Raw genomic sequence first — 24,264 nt, forward strand, 5'->3', positions numbered from 1 at the left:
TATACCAGGCATTCGGTCACAGGGACAGTCTGATTTTCATTTGGTTGTTGTGGATGGTTGTGAACAAAAACTACCTTAAAAATGACTGTTGTCACTGACTGCTGTGGATGTAAATGACATGTAAAAGTCTAGTCTGTGATTGTACAACCCCAATTCCAATGAAGGTGGGACATTGTGTGAAATGTAAATAAAAACAATACACTGATTTGCAAATCCTCTTCAACCTTTATTTAGTTGAATACACCACAAAGACAAGATATTTAATGTTCAGACTGATAAACTTTATTGTTTGTGTGCAAATATTTGCTCATTTTGAAATGGATGCCTGCAACACGTTTCAAAAAAGCTGAGACAGGGGCAACAAAAGACTGGGAAAGTTGATGAATGCTCAAAGAACACCTGTTTGGAGTATTCCACAGATGACAAGGTTAATTGGAAACAGGTGAGTGTCATGATTGGGTATAAAAGGAGCAGCTCCAAAAGGCTCAGCTGTTCACAAGCAAAGATGGGGTGAGGATCACCACTTTGTGAAAAAAATAGTCCAACCATTTAAGAACAATGTTTCTCAATGTTCAATTGCAAGGAATTTAGGGATTCCATCATCTACAGTCCATAATATAATCATAAGATTTAGAGAATCTGGAGAACTTTCTACACGTAAGCGGCAAGGCCGAAAACCAACATTAAATGCCCGTGACCTTTCACCCCTCAGGCAGCACTACATTAAAAAAACTGACATCATTGTGTAACGGATCTTACCACATAGGCTCAGGAACACTTCAGAAAACCATTGTCAGTTAACACAGTTCGTCACTACATCTACAAGTGCAAGTTAAAACTCTACATGCAAAGCGAAAGCCAAACATCAACAACATCCAGAAACGCTGCCGCCTTCTCTGGGCCCGAGCTCATTTGAAATGGACAGACACAAAGTGGAAAAGTGTGCTGTGGTCTGATGAGTCCACATTTCAAATTGTTTTTGGAAATCATGGACGTCGTGTCCTCTGGACAAAAGAGGAAAAAGACCATCCAGATTGTTACCAGTGCAAAGTTCAAAAGCCAGCATCTGTGATGGTATGGGGGTGTGTTAGTGCCCATGGCATGGACAACTTACACATCTGTGATGGCACCATCAATGCTGAAAGGTACATCCAGGTTTTGGAGCAACACATGCTGCCATCCAAGCAACGTCTTTTTCAGGGACGTCCCTGCTTATTTCAGCAAGACAATGCCAAGCCACATTCTGCACGTGTTCCAACAGCGTGGCTTCGTAGTAAAAGAGTGCGGGTACTAGACTGGCCTGCCTGCAGTCCAGACCTGTCGCCCATTGAAAATGTGTGACGCATTATGAAGCGCAAAATACGACAACGGAGACCCCGGACTGTTGAACAACTGAAGTCATTCATCAAGCAAGAATGGGAAAGAATTCCACCTACAAAGCTTCAACAATTAGTGTCCTCAGTTCCCAAACTCTTATTGAGTGTTGTTAGAAGGAAAGGTGATGTAACACAGTGGTAAACATACCACTGTCCCAGCTTTTTAGAAACGTGTTGCAGGCATCCATTTCAAAATGAGCAAATATTTGCACAAAAACAATAAAGTTTATCAGTTTGAACATTAAATATCTTGTCTTTGTGGTGTATTCAATTGAATATAGGTTGAAGAGGATTTGAAAATCATTGTATTCTGTTTTTATTTACATTTTACACAACATCCCAACTTCATTGGAAATGGGGTTGTAAGACAGTTCTATATTTTTCAGCTTTATTTTATGAAACAAAAACCCACAGATCTTATATTCTGGCCAATACAGTTTTTCCTAATTGACTATAATTCAGAATGCCGGCACAGCTAAGAGGTCTGACTTTTCTAAAATGCCCTGCTGATTTTTTTCATTCCTGCTTCTTCATTGCTTCCTGTAAAGTCAGTAAACCAATCATGTTCTTTTATTTTTCTTTTACACATCTGTAGTGAAATGAGTGAACAAACTGAACTGTGTGCAACTTTGTGTCAATTCAGAGAATTTAGTATGTTTCAGGATTAATAACATTAAAATCTCATATTAATGAAATGAATAAAAAAAAATCAGTTCATTGTGCTAATTTGATCATTTAAGGTGGTATTGTCATAAAATATCCTGGAGCCCTTTTGAGGTGAAGTGTGCACATGTTTGCACAGGACTCGGAGCTGACTTTCACCCTACGTGTCACTGGGAACACGGCTTGTGTTTGAACTGTGTAAAACATAATGGCAGAAAACAATTATTTTCATCCACCTCAGAAGTCTTTGTCAAGTATTTATGCACTGAGAGTCAATTGGAGCTCCGCAGGAAGCAAACAGCCGACGGTTTTAACGTGTCTCACTGATATTCGGCTCCGTGCCGCCTCAACCAGTTGAGACTCGGGAGTGGTTGTGACCTTCTGTCGACTCAGACCCCGAGTTTGTTGGCCTGCGTCAGCACCACCTTCAGTACGGGCATGAATGCCGACGTCTCGCTGAAGTTGCTGTTGCTAACGATGTGAGTGTGGATGTTGAGGCCCTCTGTATAGGATCGGGTCTCTACACTCCGTGCGATGTTATGCAGTCCTCCTACAATGGCTGGAGAGAGCTGGAAGAAAACAAACAAACAAACAAACAAAAACCAGCCATTATTCATTTGCCGCCTCCTGAGCAGCAGCGGGTTGCTCTGCATGTACCATAGTATGAACATGGATCATTAACCCAAACACACTCACTGTTTGTTCTCTGAGTTTGTCGTAGAGGGCTTCCAGACGTTTGTTGGCATCATCGAGCTTCCTCCGCGTTTGCTGTGAATCAGTGTGAAAGCAGAATTAGCAAACGGCTCACCTTCATATGTCAAATAAACACAGGTGTTAGACTCACAGGGTCAGTAGCTACACTCAAGCACTTCTGGATGAGCCCTTCAAATGTGGTCTTCAGGACCAAGTGCTCATCAGGGATGGGCTTCTTCATGACCTTCTCAGCAGAGATGCACTGCAGAGGCTGAGACAATCACACGTGAGAATATAAAAAAAAATAAATGAATAAAGGTCTCAGTCTACAACCAGATCACTTTCCTGACTGCTTTTAAGTTTCTTTTTAAGCTACATTTCTAAGTGAACCAAACCTTAAAACAAAAGCTACACGTGAGAAGCGCTGTTATGTTCTGAGGTAACATTATGCCACAGCGGCAACATCCATGAGCCGCTACACTCAGGCACTAATGGTGGAGCTATTGCTAGCCTCAACCATTTTTTTCCTCATGCACAGGAACACTCTTCTTTGCTCGCATTTCACTGACCCCCTTTAGATTTTTCTACATATTGTTGGGAAGGTGTCGTAACACGGACCCGCAACAGGGGGCGCAAATGAACGGACAATGGATGAGACAAAGAGTAACAATTTAATGTTGTGAAACGCACAACTGGATACAGACAAAATATAATGCCAATTAAACACAAGGTGACGTGCGGGCAGGCTCGAAGATAGGAGACCTCTGGCGATCGAAGAGCCGGGACCCACACAGCTTCCACCACCAACGGCCTGAAGAACACTGGAGCCGCCAAGTCCTGAGTCCCCAGGTGGTCACCGTCTTCTGTTGCAGACCCTGGTACTGCTGGCAGAAGATGAAAACAGTTAATGGTGAGTGTGTATCCACACACCCAGTAATCCTTCACCCACAGGTCTTCAGGGAGGGAAAACCTCCACCTCCAGAAACAATTTCACCCGTGCAGCTCCTGTTAGTCTCGTCCCTGGATGGAGTGAGAGGCGAAGAACGTCGCCCTCCCACTATCACCAATCCAGCTTCAGACTGGAAAACGGCTGCACACAGAACAATGTTTAGATACAACGAAATCACAGCAGAGAAGGTTACCTTAGACGGTAGCTGATTTCTCGGCGAGGAGGTGGAGTAATAATCTGGCTTTTGTAGGGAAGGTGGTGATTGGTGACAGCTGGTGTAAATGAGTGACAGCTGTCACTCTCTGTTGTCTCGGCGCCCTCTCATGCTTGAAGCCCGCACTCCAAGCAGGGCGCCGACTGGTGGTGGTGGGCCAGCAGTACCTCCTCTTCAGCGGCCCACACAACACATATTTTCATGTTTTTGCAAGCTGTGGGGAATCTTACCAAATTTGAATTGAGGCACTTACATCAACCTCTGACTGGATAATTCACTAATGCACTGGATATTTGGTCCATTGATTCAGACTGTGCTCACACCGCAAGTTATCCACATGACAGTCCAAGACACTGACCAAACATAAAAGCCCCCGGATCTGACTTTCAATTTAACTGTAGCGTCATTAGTTCAAACACTTAAAAAAAATTTGGATTTCTGCCGGCAGGTTTGAAAAAAAAAAAAGAATCATTCCACATGCAGCAGAAAGTGATGGTGCCACATAACAAAAACCTGGAAATTCACTGGGTCCAACACTCAGCTACACTTTACATATGCAGGTACATGATGTGCATAATCTCTGCTTTAACATACAACAAAATGGAACTAAAATTATCTTTGCAACAAACCTCTCACTTGAGTCTGATTTCTAAACAGCAGTGTGTCAGGTTCTAGCACTCTGGCTTTTAAAGGAAATGACAGATGACAATCTGGTTGGTTTATTTCATGTTACACCCAGAACACACCCATGATTTAAGTGACCAAATACAACCGCTTTACACACCGTGTCTTACTTCCACTGAAGATAAAACGCTTTTATTGTGAAGTACATTCAGGAAAATATGGCCGTCCTGCTAAGTCTACTGATGGAAAAACAAACCAAACTACAGGTACAAACGCAAACTAAGATACGCGCATGGACACACACAGACCTGAATAAAACAAACTATAGATTAATAACACAATAACCAGTGTTGGGAATCAGACCTGTCATTCACACTCAAGCGCTTGGAAGTTTTATTGGAGCAGGTTATTGAGCTGACTCGAGTAATTCATGCATAACCAGACAGTCTGGAAACAGCCTGACTCATCAGCTGCTGTGTCATATTGTGGCGGGTGCAAGTCTGATACCAGTAACAAACATAATTCTGTAGTTATGGCCCTGTCCCACTGGTGTTTAGGAGGATTTGCATATGGATTGTGCACAAAATTGGCTCATATTTGCTTAACATCCGCAATATGCGTGAAACATGCTTGTATGAGCTGGCTGACACCGCACATGTCCGCAATTATCCACAGAGGCACATTTTTCCGTTACCAGGATTTCTGAGCTGCACAAAATTTTGGCTGCAGATGACATCCGCTTTATATACTCCATACATGGGTGATTCTTTAACTACGGGCACTATTGGCCTTGTAAATGTAATTTCCACCACACCATTGCCTTACAATATAAAGCGCCTTGGGGCAACTGTTTGTTGTGATTTGGCGCTATATACATGTGCTCTGATGTCACTGTTTATCTCCATAGAAACTACCCAAAGTCTTTCATACAAACTGCTTAAAGGGACATTAGTGTTGTGGTGGAAATTATGGCAATAGTGTGGGACAACTACATTTTGTTTAAAAAAATCACAACAGTTGTATGACATTGAATACCCCAATTATGTTTTGATTATTTTACTGATATTTTATTGAGATATTTTAAAACATTAGAAAAAACGTTTCTTTACCATTCATTTTTATCATTGAAGATCAAAAGTCTGGGTGTGGGACAAGCACAAAATGGCAATATTTGCATATAATGATGCTGAAAAAAGGTGAAAAAATTATCGTAGACTACTAGAACAAATTTCTTAACACACTTTCATTGTAAACATAACTATACGTAAAAGTGTGAAATTTCCCCTTTTTTCTGTTTTTCATACAATATGATCAAAGGACATAATAAGTGCCCGTAGTCTAAGAATCACCCACATACTCAATACATACATATACATACTCAATCTATGCGCTGTATATTCACCATCATCTGCTGATATCCGCAACTGACAGGGATTTGCAGCTTGGCAGCGGACTGGGACAGTGTGTAAAACGGATATTTTGCGTGTCCATCATGTCCACATCACGAACTAAAATAAGTTGTAGCAACTGCATACAGACTGGCCATGAATAAAGCGTTTTATTATGTCTGCTTTGCATCTGATTTGCATTTGGACGCCGTTCTTTGTTCTACCGGCTGCCACGCGCTCTGCGCTGGATGCTGCATATATAAAATAATTATTTTGTGGCAGATTAATCATTTTATTCTGCAAATTGGCTGTTGAAAATGGCTCTAATCACCTCCTGAATCACACTGGAAGTTGCAGCTGGGCGGCTAACAAGCAGCATGAAAGCATTTTGAGCCGTCTAAAAAGGTAATTATTTGAATTGTTTACATTGTCAAGGCTTGATAAAACAATTGCGTGTTTTTTTCCTTCTTGTGTGCAGCTGTTACAGTATTTATTCCTATATTCCTTATAACAGATTTAACTTGTTATAATCGTTCAGATGAGCTGCTCTCTGATGCGATCCATTGACATCACCACTTGCCCTGTTCACTGCTTGTTTACTCCAATCAACTTGTCCAAGTCCAGCAAATGCTCCAGAGGCTGTGCTGACGGCCCGAGTGCGCTTCTTTTATGACCACAATGCAGATGCCGTGCACGCGCAACACATGCGCAATGCATTCATAATACACCTGTAATACTGCCGTGATAATCGCAATGCGTCTGATCCGTTTCCTCACTACATGCGTTATACAACAGTGATTGTTCATCATATTTTCGCTATATATTATTAATATATCCATAATTCATACTGGGACATTTGTCATTTTTGGCCATTTTTGTTGCAGACGACAACGAACGCCCGCAATCTGTGTACTCAATTCATGCGCAATTAATCCTCTCCCCAGTGGGACAGGGCCCTTAGTAACATTTCTTACCTCCAGATGAGGAGTGGAGTCAGAGGTGAGTTGTTCCTTTTATTTTACTGCAGAAGAGCAGCGCTGCCACGTGTTAAAGCAGCAGCTGCATGCGGGGATGTTTTATTCTTATCTGCTGTCACCACATTTAATTTGGGCTTTTTTGTGTGTATATGTGGGCGTATTTTATTTTAGTTTTAAATCTGACTTGCTCTCTGTCCAAAGCACATGTCCTGTTGAATGTTTTAAAATATATAAACTTAAGGACATCACAATCAGCTTTTCCTTTGATGGGTGAGAGTTCAGTAAAACTACAGAGCAGAAAGTGGCTTCTTCTAACCAAACAGGAGTCACGTGACCACCTTCAATCGCTGAAATGGTTTTTAAAATTTATTTTTCCCCCCAGTCACTGAAAGTCCAGGAAAAAGTGTTGAAATGACTTCTACATGCATGAATGAACCGAGAGTTGCACATATTTGGTTGCCCAAATATTTTGATGGAGCTACAGTTTAAACTAAAATTGAAAAACAAAGCAGACTGTTTTCTTTCTTAAAACTGACCAGAGCAGTGAGGATAAACAGCAGAGCATCTGCTGCGGCTGTGGGCGGGCCAGCAGAGTTCCTGTACTCGATTAATGATTGTTGCACTTGTGACATTTCAGACATGACCGAGATCGATAAATCACTCCAGCTTTGGCTCAACTGTCCCACCCCCAACAATAACAGCAAAATACTTATCATCCAGTAAACTTCACAGTGTACCTGTATCACATCTCCCGTTGGTGCTCCCGGTGCTCCTTCCACACTGGTCTTTGGCCCTGAGGGGTTCATGGGTAGAGGTGCAAGCTGCTGCATGCCTGAGTAGGGGGTGTGGACACCGTCTGGACCCTGCACCATGGCACCGTGGGGTGCTAAAACAGGATCTGATTGGGCCTGAGGGTCACCAGTCAACGGAGCCATAATAGGGGCGGTGATGGGGGCAGGCGGAGTGTAGTTATCCAGAACCTGCTGAATAACAAGAAGTCTATTTTAAAACTTAATGTGCAACAGGTGTCGTTTTACTTTCAATTCAAACCGAGTTCACATTTGAAGTAACATAAAGCAACTTCCGTGTACAGACTTACCTTCTTTTGTGGTACTTTTTTCAGGACAGGTGGATCATTCCAACCGTTCTGAGGCCCTATGGGGTGGGAATCAGTGATTGATTTTCACTTTCATTGATTAACCTATGGCTATATCCAGATTACAGGCTGCGCTGCTCAATTCTGATTTTCTTAAAGGATATTCAGATCACATTTTTTTCCCCTTGAAATTCGACATTCTTGTATCTGATGCTGGCCCGACAACAATGGCCCATGCATGTTCAACAAAATCTGTAATCAGTGAGTGCTTATTATTAAAAAATCGAAATTAAAAACATCAGAAATGTAAAAATGCAACCTTTTTTTTGGCTGTGGAAGCATGTGAGACTTACAGGGAGCACAAGTCCCATGAAATCCAATCTGACCTTTCTCACTCAGTGATGCCGGAGATCAGACTTTTTTTAAGATCAAGGACACAAGATCATTCTGAAGAACTGTGACTTGTGTCCATAAATAACATAATGAGCTGAGAATAATATGTATATTAACATTATCAATCCAAAGATAATATATCAATGGTAAAAAAAAAAAAGGTGGAGACAAATTAGAGGGTGATTTGTCTCACCATCATGGATCCAAAAATTTCAACATAAATGCTAATTGCTGAGGTTACGCATCAGACACACAGATCAATATAAATCAGATCTGTGTGTGTAACTTGTCGAGTTAAAGACTGGGCCTGGCCCACTTCAGCCTGTAATGTGAACATAGCCAAACCTACCTTTTGTGTTAGTAACACAACAATTAACAATGTTAACCTTTATGCAATTATGAAACATGACACATTTATTAAAGTCTACCAAAAATCAATAAAAATGGAACAGTCAAGTTCCCAGGATGGTTAATGACACAACCTTATTTTGATTTATAAACCAAGAAAAGCAGTGTAAGACCCTTCATACTTAAAACTAAAAAGAGTAAACCACAAACATTAAATGATTATAAAGCACATCTATTTTGATAATTAGTTAATCATTTTGTCATTAAAAATATCCAAATTCTCTGATTTCAGCTTCTTAAATGTGAATACATTCCTTCTTTTTTTTTACTGGTTTCTTTACTGCTATCTGACTTAATATCTCAGCTTCAGCATTTGTGCTCTGTGTCTAATCTAAAGTGTGAGTACTGCAGTTTGTGAACTTAAACCTGTGATAGGTAACATACAGGGTGTTCCGAAAACTACTTAAACCCCCTTTACACAGGGACGGGGTCTGCCCAGCGGTCTTTGCATGGTCATGACATCACACTGAATGCTGCATGACGCCAAAGAGGGGCTCAGCTGACACCAGAACCTGAGGTCCGATCAGTATCCTCACACAAACCGGCATGATCGCAGTGGTCACCGTGAAGTATGAAGCTGCACCTGATTTCTGCAGGAGAGTCGCCAAGCCCGGAAGACACAAAATACCACACAGGCCACACAAAAACACCTCACAGAGCACCCCATGGCCGTCCAATGGGTGCACAATGACCATGGTGTTTTTGCCACACAGCAGATCGTTTACTGCAACATGACCGGAGTGACGTGCGTTTGGACATGAACTCAGAAAAAAAGGATCAATACCATTTTAATATCACAGCCAACAGGAGCGCAATGATCGGGGCTGTGTGCCATGAGCACAAGTGGACATGAAGCTCGACTGGCACTGAAAACACACATCACGTCAAACACGTAATCTGAGCCTCCATTACTGTTATGATGACAACCTGTAGTAACTAACTAACTTAAAACCTGTCACCATGGACGACAAAACGAGCTAAATATTAAATAAATCATTTCGCCATGTTTCCATACGTGCACATTCAGTTTGGATTGTGTATGCACCCCCCCCCACTGCAGTGTGCCTGACCGCCTGCATGAAAACACCTCATGTGAAGTTTTAATATACAAGTAGGTATATTAAGTTCACTGTGGATTCACCAGTTTTGTTCTTTTCTCCATGAATTGTATAATCCAGACTTTGAGTCACAGAGCTCAGTGTGGAGCTCTAGTCAAAAGAAGACAAAAAGTGAGTTTTCTAAAAAAGGACAACAGTCATGTGACTTTTTTCAGTCCCTGCAAAAGTTTTTTAAAAACCTGTTTGGATTTTTCATGGCTATCAGTTGTTTTCCAGCCATAGGAAGTCCAGTGAAAGGTGTTATTTGTCCAGTAATGTCCTTTTTCTGCAGATTCAGCTGATGCCACCCGTGAATGACAGAGAAACGCACATGCACACAAGATAAATCCAACCAGACCAGCGTGAAAAATTAACCTTTTAATATTTAGCTTGTTCCCCTACCCCCCCGAGAGCACAAGCACAGTGAGGAAAGATGACGGCAAACCACTCAAAATCCAGCACATACTGTATGTAAAAAAAAGCAGCTGCAGATCTCAGTGGAAATGTGACGTCACCTGTAGTGCACTAACTCCACGTGAGACTCAAACGCCGCTGAAGTGGTTACATAATAAAGGTGTTTTTGTGCCACCTCCACTGTTCAGGCGCATTTTAAGATGTTCGACAGACTCACAAGTGCCGCCGTCCTGTGTAAAGGAGGCCTTAATGACGGGTCATTCCTTTCTGAGTTTTTGAGAACTCGCATTGAGTCAATAGGCTGTTATTCTGGTACTATTCTTCTTATGAACACTACAGGCCACTCTGAAAACAAAAACACAATGACCCAGTTAGTGGACTGAAGCTAAAAATAAGCTCTGGCTGAAAACCAAGTGGCAGTTAAGATTGTAAATTTAAACCCTGGATTCTGAGTGAGCCAGAAGCAGAGAATCAGAGTGATGTGGATCAGAGTCATGCAGACCTGTTCTCTGAGAGACGGGATCTGTTCAGGGTCAGAGTCATGCTGTGTACCTGAGACTCCGGCTGGTGGAGGAAACGGCGTGTATGACACAGGAGATCCTGGCCCGCCATGCTGGAAAGACACTCCAGAGGATGGAGGAGGAGAAAAGGGTGAGGAAGTGGATGGAAAGAAAGGAGGATGGGAAGGAGGGCTGGAGGATAAGCACTGGCTGCTAGGAGGTGGTCCGGGATAGAGTGGAGGACCTGGCTGTGTATACTGAGAGAGAAAGCCAGGTGGGTGTGGAGGTGGGGACGTGCAGAGTGCTTGAAGAGGTGGAAGAAGAGGAGCAGCGGGTGAGTAATGAAGAGGCTGACAGGGGGGCGCCCCCCCAGCTCCACGTGAGAACTGGCTGACCTGGGGGTAGGCTGTGATTGACACGGGACACAAACAGATGCTGTTAGTGAAAACTGACACGGTTACCAGCAACAACAGCTACATTACATCATGCAACAGGACAGACGTGTGGGAAATAAACGTGACGAGACTGCGTCCACTACAGCGCATGCTGACGATCTTTGTCTCGTTTACAGGTTACAAAAGACTCTACGACAAAACAACTGCAGAAATGTTACGCACAGACATTCCTGTGTTAGTGACGAGTGTCATTTAGAGTAAAAACAGAGATCAGTTCTAACGAGACTGACTTAAAGAGTGAAACAGTCCCAAAAATATCTGATAGTGTCAAAGAATAAAGGCAAACAAGGCGTGTCCGAGATATATATATTTTACATCAACTTCATGTAGCCAGCTGGTGTTGATACCAGACGTGTCCAAGTCCAGTCAAAAATGACTTTGTCACAAAATGATAAAAGTAACTCAATAAATAAATAAATCACTGATCATAATGCAGGTTTACTCTGAGACTTACGCTGATACTGATGGGAATACATGTACATTGGAGTGGATGAGGCCGGTGGGGCAGCTGCTGTACCACAAGGTGGCATTCCATACATGGAGTTTGAGGGCTCCACCTTAAAAACAACAAACACAAGAAGAAACACAAATTAAACAATCCGAGGCCACATACTGTTTAAAATGTCTGGATCCTAGATCCAGACCTTTCAAAACAAAATCCCTCAAATGTTCCAAACATTCTTCTGGATCTCAGTTCACAGAATATATTCTGGTTCCCAGAACATTATTTATCTGCTCATCAAATTTCATAAGAATCAGTTTATTACTTTTTGAATTATCCTGCCAAAAGACAAACACTGGTGAAAACATGACTATCATGGCAGATACATGCCACTGTGTTCTAAAATGGCAGATGAAACAGCCACCAACATATCAAAGAGCAGGATGGGGGGCTGCCTTTTCCCTGAAAGAGAACATTTACCAATCACATGTAAGACAGAAATTTATGAGTAATTTGTTCAAACCGTTTAAGGAAGAAGCAGTAGCAAGATGTTTGAAACAGGACACAGGTCTGGACATTGAGGCTGCGAGTGTGACAGACGTCCAGGGAGTCGTGAGGACACAGCCGTACTTACAACGTGTTTTTGGAGAACTGCCTACTCCAGACAGATGTACCATACAGTTTGTATTTCTTAATGACTAACAGAAATGAAGTCCAAGACATACAGTGCCTTGCCTAACTCCGCTAAACAAAAACTGGCTCTAAAAGCGATGATTTGTTTTAATAGAAATTCTTCAATTACTTATGGGAGCTGAAAAAAATGGAGTAACTACATATTAAGCCAGCTCTAATTCCTAAACTGTTCATGTTACATTTTTGTTAAACATTTGATGTTAACAGTCCACAGTACAAGTAAAGCCTCACTGTTTCATTTCAACTCCACTGTAGTGCCGCAAAAGACAGTATCACTGTCCAAATACTTATGGACCATACAGTGTAGAGAAACAACGTGCACGTCAGGTGTGATGTGGCACATTTACACAAACACATGGAGGAGTGATTGCAGAGGCACAGGCAGTGGGCACAGCAGGGTGATTATTTAATATCATTTAGTGATTATTCTGTAATGTGACAGCCGTATTATTTATGTCCTAAAAAGCAGTGATATAAGTTAATGATATCAAACAACATTTAATTATAAGCTCACAAACTGAGGCAAAGGGTTTACTGTGTTTATGTAAATATAGACATCCTACTATTATAAACAACAGGTTGGTTGTCGTTGGCATTGTCCCACAGCAGCCTGTACTCAAGGTTCTTGAAATGGAGCAATATCTCCACCTGGTGAATATTTACCATTAATACAGGTACAGAAGAGTTTTGCCAACAGCTTTTACAGTTAAATGTTATAAAATATTCTTCATAATATCAGAGTATATGACTGCAAACATGCCACCTTGCTGTAGGACAGGTGCTGAGACAGATCAGATAAATTTGGATACTCAAGCACTCATAAAAAAGAAAATGCCAAGAAGTGTCCAGCCTTCATCTGGCAGGGAGAGAAACAAGGGGTAAGCCTGTTGCCTCTGGACTCAACCCTACTGCCTGGAGCCAGGGACTGGGTGGGAAATGTATCCTGATTCAGACCAGAGACTTATATTTCCACTTGAGATCACAGCAACCAACTTGGGACTTGATCTGTCCTTGTGGTCAAATTCCATTGACACGCTGTCCTCATTGAGCTGACTGTCCCTTGGGAACATGCTGTAGAACTGCATAATTTCTGAAACAGACATGGAATGTGGAACAGACTCTGCCGCGAGAACAGGTCCACCTGAATGGCATGATGGAAGATCCCTGCGTGTGGACTGGATGCCTGCATGGACTTCTCATAAATTTCATCTTTTGTTGTGTTATGTTCTGTTTTGTTCATCTTTTGTTGTGTTATGTTCCGTTTTGTAAAACTTTGCAAAACCTTGTAACTGTCAGAATGGCCCAAGCAACGGGTCACCCCTCTGAGTCTGGTCTGCTTGAGGTTTCTTCCTCAATATCATCAGAGGGAGTTTTTCCTTCCCACTGTCGCCTGTGTTCTTGCTCTAGGGGTTGGTAAGGTTAGACCTTACTTGTGTGAATCACCTTGAGGCAACTTTATTGTGATTTGGCAATATACACTCAACAAAAATATAAACGCAACACTTTTGGTTTTGCTCCCATTTTGTATGAGATGAACTCAAAGATCTAAAACTTTTTCCACATATACAATATCACCATTTCCCTCAAATATTGTTCACAAACCAGTCTAAATCTGTGATAGTGAGCACATCTCCTTTGCTGAGATAATCCATCCCACCTCACAGGTGTGCCATATCAAGATGCTGATTAGACACCATGATTAGTGCACAGGTGTGCCTTAGACTGCCCACAATAAAAGGCCACTCTGAAAGGTGCAGTTTTGTTTTACTGGGGGGGGGAAACCAGTCAGTATCTGGTGTGACCACCATTTGCCTCATGCAGTGCAACACATCTCCTTCGCATCATCCGTGAAGAGAACACCTCTCCAACGTGCCAAACGGCAGCGAATGTGAGCATTTGCCCACTCAAATCGGTTACAACGACGAACTGGAGTCAGGTCGAGACCCAGATGAGGACGACGAGCATGCAGATGAGCTTCCCTGAGACAGTTTCTGACAGTTTGTGCAGAAATTCTTTGGTTATGCAAACCGATTGTTCCAGCAGCTGTCCGAGTGGCTGGTCTCAGACGATCTTGGAGGTGAACATGCTGGATGTGGAGGTCCTGGGCTGGTGTGGTTACACGTGGTCTGCGGTTGTGAGGCTGGTTGGATGTACTGCCAAATTCTCTGAAACGCCTTTGGAGACGGCTTATGGTAGAGAAATGAACATTCAATACACGAGCAACAGCTCTGGTTGACATTCCTGCTGTCAGCATGCCAATTGCACGCTCCCTCAAATCTTGCGACATCTGTGGCATTGTGCTGCGTGATAAAACTGCACCTTTCAGAGTGGCCTTTTATTGTGGGCAGTCTAAGGCACACCTGTGCACTAATCATGGTGTCTAATCAGCATCTTGATATGGCACACCTGTGAGGTGGGATGGATTATCTCAGCAAAGGAGATGTGCTCACTATCACAGATTTAGACTGGTTTGTGAACAATATTTGAGGGAAATGGTGATATTGTGTATGTGGAAAAAGTTTTAGATCTTTGAGTTAATCTCATGCAAAATGGGAGCAAAACCAAAAGTGTTGCGTTTATATTTTTGTTGAGTATATAAACTAAATGAATTGAATGGAAGGTGGAAGTGTGTTCTGTGTGGGTGGACTGTAGAGGATTCATGGTCAATTCTACCAGAAGCAGTTGGCAAAAACAGTTAAAGCTTTGGCCAGCACACCAATATAGAGCAGTCCTGGCTGTAGCTGAAGATGTAAGGTTCTGTCTGAGGTCCTAAGCATCTACAAGACAGGAGACACACACCCTGCTCTGATCATCTTGTGGTGGTCCCGCCTCAACTGAGGGTGTCAGAATAAAAGGACAACACACCCAATGATGTTGAGGAATACCACTGATAATGTGTCATAAAGGCAGCTCCATCTGGTGGTCAAGAACAACTACACTCTGGAAGGTAAAACGCTTAATCTTCACCGAGTCCAAGTTCATAAATTAAGGTAACAAATTAACAACATCTGCCCCCCCGGTGACACTTATCTAGAGTAGGCAGGTATAGAAAATGGACAGATGGACATTAACCACATTAAGAAAGACAAACTTTGAGTGCTTGACATTATAATTCATATAGATTGCAAACGCCATATGTTTGTAAAACCACATACTGCCTGATAAATTCCACAGTGAACAAAATGAACTGGCTAATTTTTTTTTACAAAGATACACTGTGTGTAAAAGTGTGTGTCTCGGTGTACCTGCTGCTCAGAAGTGGAGCTTACTGGAAGAGGAGGAGGTACATTGGGGAGGGCTGTAGGAGTTTGGTTACTCCAGGTGGTAACAGTGGAGGCAGCCCTCACCTGAAGCACAGAGACAGACACATGGAAGAAACCAATGATGGAAGCACCACAGGGGAAACACCAACAGCACCACCACACTGCACAAGCACTGGACAGGTCAATGTGGGGGGTGGGTGTCAGGGTTTAAAGCAGAGCAATGTCCAACAGACAGAGCCAAACTCCCAAAGAGAAAGCAAGAACACTGTTTCCAGCACAAAGAGCATGAAGCTCCAGTCATGTGCACCAGAATTACAGGACATCCAGAAAGTATTCACAGTGCTTCACTTTTCCAACGTTTTGTTGTGTTACAGCCTTATTCCAAAATGGATGAAATTCATTTTTTCCTCAAATTCTACACACAGTACCCCATAATGTCAATGTGAAAAATGTTTTTGAGACTTTTGCAAATTTATTGAAAACAACACAAACAAACAAACAAAAAAACAAACCAATGCCATAATGCTCCAAATTGAGCTCAGGTGTCTCCTGTTTCCACTGATCATCCTTGAGATGTTTCTGCAGCTTAACTGAGTCCACCTGGGGTAAATTCAGTTGATTGGACAAGATTTGGAAAGACACACGCCTGTCTACATATAAGGTCCTACAGTTGACAGAGCACAAACCGAGCATGAAGTCAAAGGAACTGTCTGTAGACCTCTGAGACAGGATTGTCTGGAGGCACAAATCTGGGGAAGGGTACAGAAACATTTATGCTGCTTGGAAGGTCCCAATGAGCACAGTGGCCTCCATCATCTGTAAATGGAAGACGTTAAGATCCACCAGGACTCTTACTAGAGCTGGCCGCCCACCTAAACTGAGCGATCGGGTGTGAAGGGACTTAGTCAGGGGGGTGACCAAGAACCCGGTGGTCACTCTGTCAGAGCTCCAGCATTCCTCTGTGGAGAGAGGAGAACCTTCCAGAAGGACAACCATTTCTGCAGCAATCCACCAATCAGGCCTGTATGGTAGAGTGGCCAGATGGAAGCCACTCCTTAGTAAAAGGTACATGGCAGCCCACCTGGAGTTTGACAAAAGGCACCTGAAGGACTCTCAGACCAGGAGAAACAAAATTCTCTGGTCTGATGAGACAAAGATTGAACTCTTTGGTCTCATGTCTGGAGGAAACCAGGCACCATCCCTACAGTGAAGCATGGTGGTGGCAGCATCATGCTGTGGGGATGTTTTTCAGTAGCAGGAACTGGGAGACTAGTCAGGATTGAGGGAAAGATGAATGCAGCAATGTACAGAGACATCCTGGATGAAAACCTGCTCCAGAGCGCTCTTGACCTCAGACTGGGGCAACGGTTCATCTTTCAGCAGGACAATGACCCTAAGCACATAGCCAAGATATCAAAGGAGTGGCTTCAGGACAACTCTGTGAATGTCCTTGAGTGACCGAGTCAGAGCCCAGACCTGAATCCAACTGAACATCTCTGGAGAGATCTGAAAATGGCTGTGCACCGACGCTCCCCATCCAACCTGATGGCGTTTGAGAGGTGCTGCAAAGAGCAATGGGCCAAACTGCCCAAAGATAGGTGCAACAAGCCTGTGGCATCATATTCAAGAAGACTTTAGGCTGTAATTGCTGCCAAAGGTGCATCAATAAAGTATTGATCAAAGGGTGAAAATACTTATGGACATGTGATTTATTAGTTTGTTTATTGTGAATAAATTTGCAAAAAAACAAACAAAAAAATACTTTTCATGTTGTCATTATGGGGTGTTGTGTGTGGAATATTGAGGGGAAAATGTATTTACTCCATTTTGAAATAAGGCTGTAAAATAACAAAATGTGGAAAAAGTGAAGCACTGTGAATACTTCCTGGATCCACTGTATCATCAGTGTAACGTAAATCCTGGTTTGAAGGGAAACCATAAAAACAATCAGTGAAATGAACACTAGTTACTTAGTATGAAGAAATTAACCAATTCACACTAAAGATGAAATACTGCAATCAACTGTCAAATGGTAAACACCTGGGCGAACTAAGTAAATACATGATGAAATAAGTGGAATATTGAACATCAATGTTCACTCAGATTACTATCATCTCAAAGCTACACATACTGGCTGGTAATAGTGCTGCTGTGGAGGAGCAGCAGCAGGTGTCGGCACAGGAGCTGCTGCGGTGGGCTGAGGCACCATCGGGGGACGTGCTTGGCCGTACGAATGCCTCGACATGGCTGAGACGTGTTGGGTCTGAGCAGCGGGAACCTGTGCATGAATACTCTGCATTTGGACTGGAGCTGAAGGTGCCTGCAGTCCCAGAGCCTGACTGATCCGTTCCCGAAGCTGCTGTACAGCAACCTGCACAGAAGAGACAAGAAAAGTGAAACAAGGAATGGAGACATCACCCGAACAAGCAAAACTCAGTGATGGCCTTGGTTTTAGCATTTCACTAGCTCAGATGAGTAATTCTGTCCTCAGTGAAGCATCTCTTGCTAAAGTGGGGATGCATACCAGGAAGTGAGTTTGCACAGAATGTACGATAGCAAGCAGAGTAATGCTAATCTGCCAGAGGTTTTAAATGTCAGCCTTATTGTGAGGGAAAATAAGATAAGATCAACTTTATTTATCCTGAAGGAAATTATCTTGCCAGAGTACCGAAACTGTAACAGTGAACGTTTGTTTGTTTGCTTTTAAGATAAAGTACAACAAATTTAACCGAAATGACTGGAAGACATTTGCACAAGATGTTCGACAATATTGAACATAACTCAGAGTAACTGAATAACTCTGTTCATTATGTGTTCATCCTGCAGAAGGGGGAGGAATTATACAGTCTGATTGCCACAGGTAGGAAAGACCTCTTGTGGCATTCTGTTGTGTCCCTTGGTGGTCTCAGTCTTTGGCTGAAGGTACTCTGACAGGATGTCAGTGCAGCATGCAGGGGGTATGAGGTGTTGTCCAAGATGCTGTGCAGTTTCCTCAGCATCCTCCTCTCTGACACCTCCACCACAGACTCCAGGACAGAGCCAGCTCTCTTGATGAGCTTACTGAGTCTGTTCATGTCAGCTGCCCTCAGCCTGCTGCTCCAGCACACTACAGTGTAGAAAATGACGCTGGAGACCACCGAGTGATAAAATATCTGCAACATATTTCTGCAGACATTGAAAGATCTGAGCCTCCTGAGGACGTACAGTCAGCTCTGACCTTTCTTATCATCTGTGTTTACAGTCCAGTCCAGTTTGTTGTCTATGTGGACATCCAGGTACTGGTAGTATTCCACAATGTCCACTTCTGTTCCACTGATGGTAACTGAGTAATCAAAATGCCTCTTTGAACAGCATTTGGAGGCTGTGGTTGTTGATGCATAAAAACTGGTTGTCAACAGGTCAAAAAACTGATAGACTCCACGGATGGAAGGCTCATGGAAGGATGGCTATATTGGCCACTGACTATGAATGAATGATAATTTATTGTCATGACAACAAGTGCAATGAAATTATCATTACACTCAATTACCTCAGACAAAAATACAATTAATCCACAATTATTACTAGTTGAATGTAATAATGGCAGACATCAGAATTAAAACAACCACACATACATTTGACTGTTTATGTGCGCTAAACTTGAAACAGTCCGTCATACGAATTGAGGCAAAGTGAGCGTAGGCTGCAGCAGAAATACCGTGCAGCCAAACTTTGGGGGGGGTAGTGGGTGCTGCTGCAGCTGCAGATGGCGCACAGCCTCCTGGAGGGGGAAGGTGAAGTCTGGTGAAGTTGGGACTTTGAAGGTTGGGGCAGAGATAGAGACAAACAGGAGGAGAGGAGAGAGAAGGAGATGCGACCGCCCTCGCCAAAGTCCCAAGCAGTATTTTGAAATATCAAAAGTGTTTATTTGTTCATGTTGTTTATTTGTTATATTTACTCTCATAAATGAAAATAAACAAGTGAGATGGGTAAATTATAGTTTTTCATTTGTTGGATAATAATTTTAATTCCTAAGTTGCCTAACAATTGTGTACACACATATTCCCCTGAGAAAGCCAAAACTCACTTTTCCTTTGTCATATATTCAAGTCTGAGGTTTAATAACACTTTGGACAGACTGAGATCACTGCATTTGTTCAACACTTAAATTAATCCTCAGAAATACAACTTTCCTAGTAATTATACACACAGTTACACATAATGCACATACACAGTTTTTGCAGCCTGAAGCATAAAACATAAGATGACCATTAAACATGACACCCAGTGTGTCTTCATGTGTTACATACCTGGTTGGTGTTGTCGGGCAGGTAGGTGATGGCAGTGGACAGGCTGCCCTGGGAGGCCAGTAAACTGACATACTGGCTCATCTTCTCAGACAGCAGGATGCCAACAGCAGCAGGACCACAGCGTTGGGTCTGCTCTACAGCACGGCGCAGCACCACCACTTTCTCCACCAGGTCCTATGTGACGGGCACGCAGCACATTAGGGCTAGAAAGCTGGTATCAGACGCCACAGAACATTTTAACACGTCTGCATAAACACACCTGCAGGCGGAGTGGAGAATGTCCATCCTGTGCCCTGGTCCAACACGACACAAGTTTCTCCACATTTCCAGCACAAATGAAACACAGACAGGACTGGGCTTGCAGCTGGAGGTTCTCCTCTGCTTCCAGTCTGCTCCCAAGAAGGTCTAACAAGCAAAAACATTCAGACAAAAGACACCACAGCTAAGAGAAAAAGACAAAAATGTGCAGTGACAAAACCTGGTCACAGCTCACAGAGCATTTCTTCAGTATCATGGTGGAAAACTGACCACAGAGGGACGAGAACTCCTCAGGCTGAGCATAGGTCATCACAGCAGCCAGAGCTTCCTTCCAGTTCTGTAGGTCGCAAGTCTTCAGGATGTCATGCCAATCCCTCATCACCACTGCACTAATCAGCTACAAGGACAACACTTAACAGTTAACCTCTCCACCAATAACTAATCAATGACATCCTCCATCATTACCTTGGTTATCTTGCTGTGCATTTTCATAAAATACTTCTTCTGGGTTTTCTGGAGCAGCTCGGCCCCTCCAGCAATGGCCAGAATGATGCTGTCTGCCATTCTGTTGTCATGGAGACAGAGCTCCACAGCTCCCTCAAAGTCTCCAGTCAGCAGAGCCTGTATGATGAGGCCATCCATGTCTTACCCAAAAACAAAGAGAGGAAAAGAGAAAACACACAGATGACCAGCAGATTTAAGGACTGTCCTAAAATGACCAAAGAACAATGACAGAGGGCCACTTAAACTTCACTCAACTGACAAAATGTAGTTTCTCCTGAAATCCAAACATTTTAATGTTGTTTTATTTTTAAATGTCTTGTAAAATTACAGCTCATTTTAATTAAGACAACATATTTACCTGGGGGGGATCCATAACAAATATTTTCTCTTCTTTTTTAATGCTGTCTGCAGAAGGACATGAGTGTGTGTGTGTGCGCGCATGTGTGTGTGTGTGTGCACTTCTGAAAAGACTGGAAGTTACTTTGATGCACTGTGTGACACCAATGTCCATAAGATCTCTTGCAAATCCCTCCAGAGGTGTTATCAGGTTACAAAAACACTGTTTTGATTTGTTACCACTGCCAAGGAGGTTATTTTTGGTCACGTCCGTTTGTTGGCTGGTTGGTTTGTTAGCAGGATTACTCAAAAAATCTGCAACGGATTTCAATGAAATTTTTACCAGGGGTGTATCTTGGCCTAACTTAGAAGTCATTACATTATGGTAATGATCCGGAACACGATCCGGATCCAGTCATTTTTTTTAAGGATTCTTTATCATTGCAGGATAGGGCCAATTTCAACATCTAACTCATTGCATCTAACTTCATGAAGACGGGTCACAAAGGATGAACAAAAATTAAGTTACGACACAACAATAATTTAGCATGTTTCTCCTCATTGAATAAACTTATTAGAAAATAAAAAAAACTTGTGTAGTTCATGTAGTTTCTCTTTATAAATACATTTGCTGAAGATTAACCACTGAATCTGAAACATGACGGTAGATGCGTGAAACGACGTGGAATAAGCCTCTTTGCCAAAGGGTATTCCATGTGACGTCAGTGACCCTATGGCCTTGGCGGAGGTTTGCGCTCTCCGAGTCCTTCTAGTTTTAGAAGTGTTTATTTCTCGCTAGCTTTTACATAATATATGAGAAACGCTGTGGTTTCTGAGCATTTTCTGCCATGCTGGAGGAGGCGTCACAGAGAGACGAGCCAGCACACGTCACTGTACCTCTCTACTCTGAATGGCTGCCATCGTGTGCCTCCCATAATGCTTTGCACAAGTCTGGGAAAGTCCCCACGTGATCTATGACATCACTGTCAGGCTGCATGTGTTGTGAAAGTGTAGTGACACGGATCCACAACAGGGGGCGCAAATTAACGGTCAATAGATGAGCCAAAATATAACAATTTAATGTTATGAAGGTGCACAACGAATACACAGACAATCTCAGAATATGATTACAGTCAATCCACAAAGGTGACGTGTGGGCAGGCTCGAGGATAGAAGACGTCTGTCCTGAGAAGAGCCGGAACCACACGATTTCCGCCGCCACCGAACCTGGTGAATACTGGAGCCGCCAAGTCCCGAATTCCCAGGTGATCACCGTCCCCGACTGTCGGATCTGGTACTGCTGGCGAAGAACAAAGACAGTCAAGTGTGGGTGTGTGTACACCCCGTAACAACAACGGTGGGAATGCCACCTCCACCTCTCACTCAATATGCTGATGAATTTACAGTGATCCCTCAGAGGAAAAGAGTGCCGTCCTGCACTCACTCAGCCTCCACAGGAAGAGGGACCGGTACTCCTGCAAACACTCACAATATACAGCTTATAAGTAAACACAAATGGCTGAGGATATTACCTCTATTGAAGTACGATATCTCGGCGATGAGGTGGAGATGACGTCTGGGTTTTATGGAGTGGGATGATGAAGAATGAGTGACAGCTGTCAGGACATAATGAGTAACAGCTGTCACTCCCGGCTGTGTCCGTGGCGGCAGCGCCCTCTCGTGCCTGAAGCCCGCACTTCAGGCAGGGCGCCCTCTGGTGGTGGGCCAGCAGTACCTCCTCTTCTGGCGGCCCACACAACAGCATGGGTCTCAACCATCGCTGCCGTAAGCAGTTCAAGGCCGTCTGTTCTTTTGATATTTTACCCTTCAGGGAAAATTTTTATGTTTTTTTCTAGACAATGTGGATTTTGATTGTACTGGTGATGTTATATTATGAATTCCCTATTTAAAGGCTAATAAATAGAATTATAGTGGTGCCAGTGAAAATTCTTTTCATGCCTTAAATCTTAAAAAGCTCAGTGCCCTATAGCTTTAAGCAACACTTTAATAATACCTTTTCTCCTACAGAAGACATGAATCAACCGCCAAAACAAAAAGAACTGGCCCATGTGGGATGAATAAGCAATACTTCAAAATCAAATTCAGATCTTCTTAAAAACAGAAGCTTATTCACCTTGACTGATGCTGAGGCTGATACCTTCTGTGGAGTCTGGGGTGCTGATCTCAGCCGACTCTTCAGCTGGAGCTGAGGTGTCAGCACAAGTGGCCTCCTCCTCCTTCGTTGCCATTGTCTTCAAAAACAAAGAAAAATCTGTCTGTCTAATACAGTGTGTTTCCATGTTTTGCTGGAGACTGACACAACTAAAACATTTTTTTAGCTGACAGAGAAATATGTGGAAAACAAATTGATATTACTCAGTGTGTTCCTTCACAGGGTTCAGGATATGCAGTGTAAATGATTTAAAAGTGCATTAAAGGACATGTATTCTTTCTGCAAAATGGAATTGATATGGGCTTAAGGCATACCTCATCCATGGGGATACCCTCATTCTCTGGTATGATGGCGTCCCAGTTTGCTTCTGCTTCAAGTGTGTCTCCTGCTGTACGCTCTTTACTCTTCGAGTCGAGAACGTCCAGTTCAGGTGGTGGCTGAATGTTGGCTGCGGCGATCACATCAAATGATGCTTCGGGAGTTTCAAGAGGTGGTGCAAGACAAAGGTCAGCTAAAGGCTCCAGGCTGGCAGGAGAAGGCAGGTCCAACTGGATATGAAGAGCAGACAAAGAAAACAGAAATACACTCAGGCACAGACTCAGAACGACAGGACAGGCCAAGCTCAAAACAGTGTCACAGCTCCATGTCTGAGCAAATGTCATTCTGTTGATATGAGTTCACACAGACTTAAGATCAACAGTGACTTTAGATTTAATATCTCACTGTTTAAACACTCTTAATAAGCAAGTGCAGAAACTTAATGAAAGAATGACATGGTGCAACACTGTGACACAAAACAAAAAGCAACTTTTAACAATGCATTTCTTGGTGAATATGTTTTCCAGCAACTACATACGTATTTATATTGTTAAAGAAATAACACTGAGACCAAAGGGTGATTTTCTAATAGAAAAGCCACAACTGGTTTTAAAAAAGCAAACTGTCTGTTGCATCATGCACAGTTCTTGCAACACTTCCTTAATGCAAAATGTACAAATTGAGACATCAGGATTACAACATTTTTTTTCAAAGACCTGCAGCAACATTTATTATCAGTAG

At 42.8% G+C, this 24,264-nt stretch overlaps 1 protein-coding gene across 4 annotated transcripts in view; it reads right to left on the minus strand.

Moving 5' to 3' along the window:
• Positions 1-1,625: 1,625 nt before the first annotated feature.
• sec31a (SEC31 homolog A, COPII coat complex component) overlaps positions 1,626-24,264 on the minus strand; it is a 36,290-nt gene continuing 13,651 nt past the window's right edge. The window contains exons 14-28 of one of the 4 annotated variants that reach the window (XM_034192316.1): positions 23,520-23,753; positions 23,167-23,284; positions 20,658-20,836; positions 20,463-20,589; positions 20,194-20,339; positions 19,935-20,108; positions 17,777-18,016; positions 15,628-15,729; positions 11,702-11,804; positions 10,845-11,198; positions 7,984-8,039; positions 7,622-7,864; positions 2,884-3,003; positions 2,736-2,807; positions 1,626-2,608 (exon numbers count right to left, since the gene is read on the minus strand). In XM_034192316.1, coding sequence (XP_034048207.1) covers positions 2,429-2,608; positions 2,736-2,807; positions 2,884-3,003; positions 7,622-7,864; positions 7,984-8,039; positions 10,845-11,198; positions 11,702-11,804; positions 15,628-15,729; positions 17,777-18,016; positions 19,935-20,108; positions 20,194-20,339; positions 20,463-20,589; positions 20,658-20,836; positions 23,167-23,284; positions 23,520-23,753 — 2,448 coding nt within the window. In that variant the 3' untranslated portion in view covers positions 1,626-2,428. Of the gene's footprint in view, positions 2,609-2,735; positions 2,808-2,883; positions 3,004-7,621; positions 7,868-7,983; positions 8,040-10,844; positions 11,199-11,701; positions 11,805-15,627; positions 15,730-17,776; positions 18,017-19,934; positions 20,109-20,193; positions 20,340-20,462; positions 20,590-20,657; positions 20,837-23,166; positions 23,285-23,519; positions 23,754-24,264 lie in introns of all 4 variants that reach the window. The other 3 variants (XM_034192315.1, XM_034192318.1, XM_034192317.1) reach the window with 3 other exon arrangements.

This window comes from Thalassophryne amazonica, chromosome 17 (assembly GCF_902500255.1).
Source record: "Thalassophryne amazonica chromosome 17, fThaAma1.1, whole genome shotgun sequence".
Classification (NCBI taxonomy): Eukaryota; Metazoa; Chordata; class Actinopteri; order Batrachoidiformes; family Batrachoididae; genus Thalassophryne; species Thalassophryne amazonica.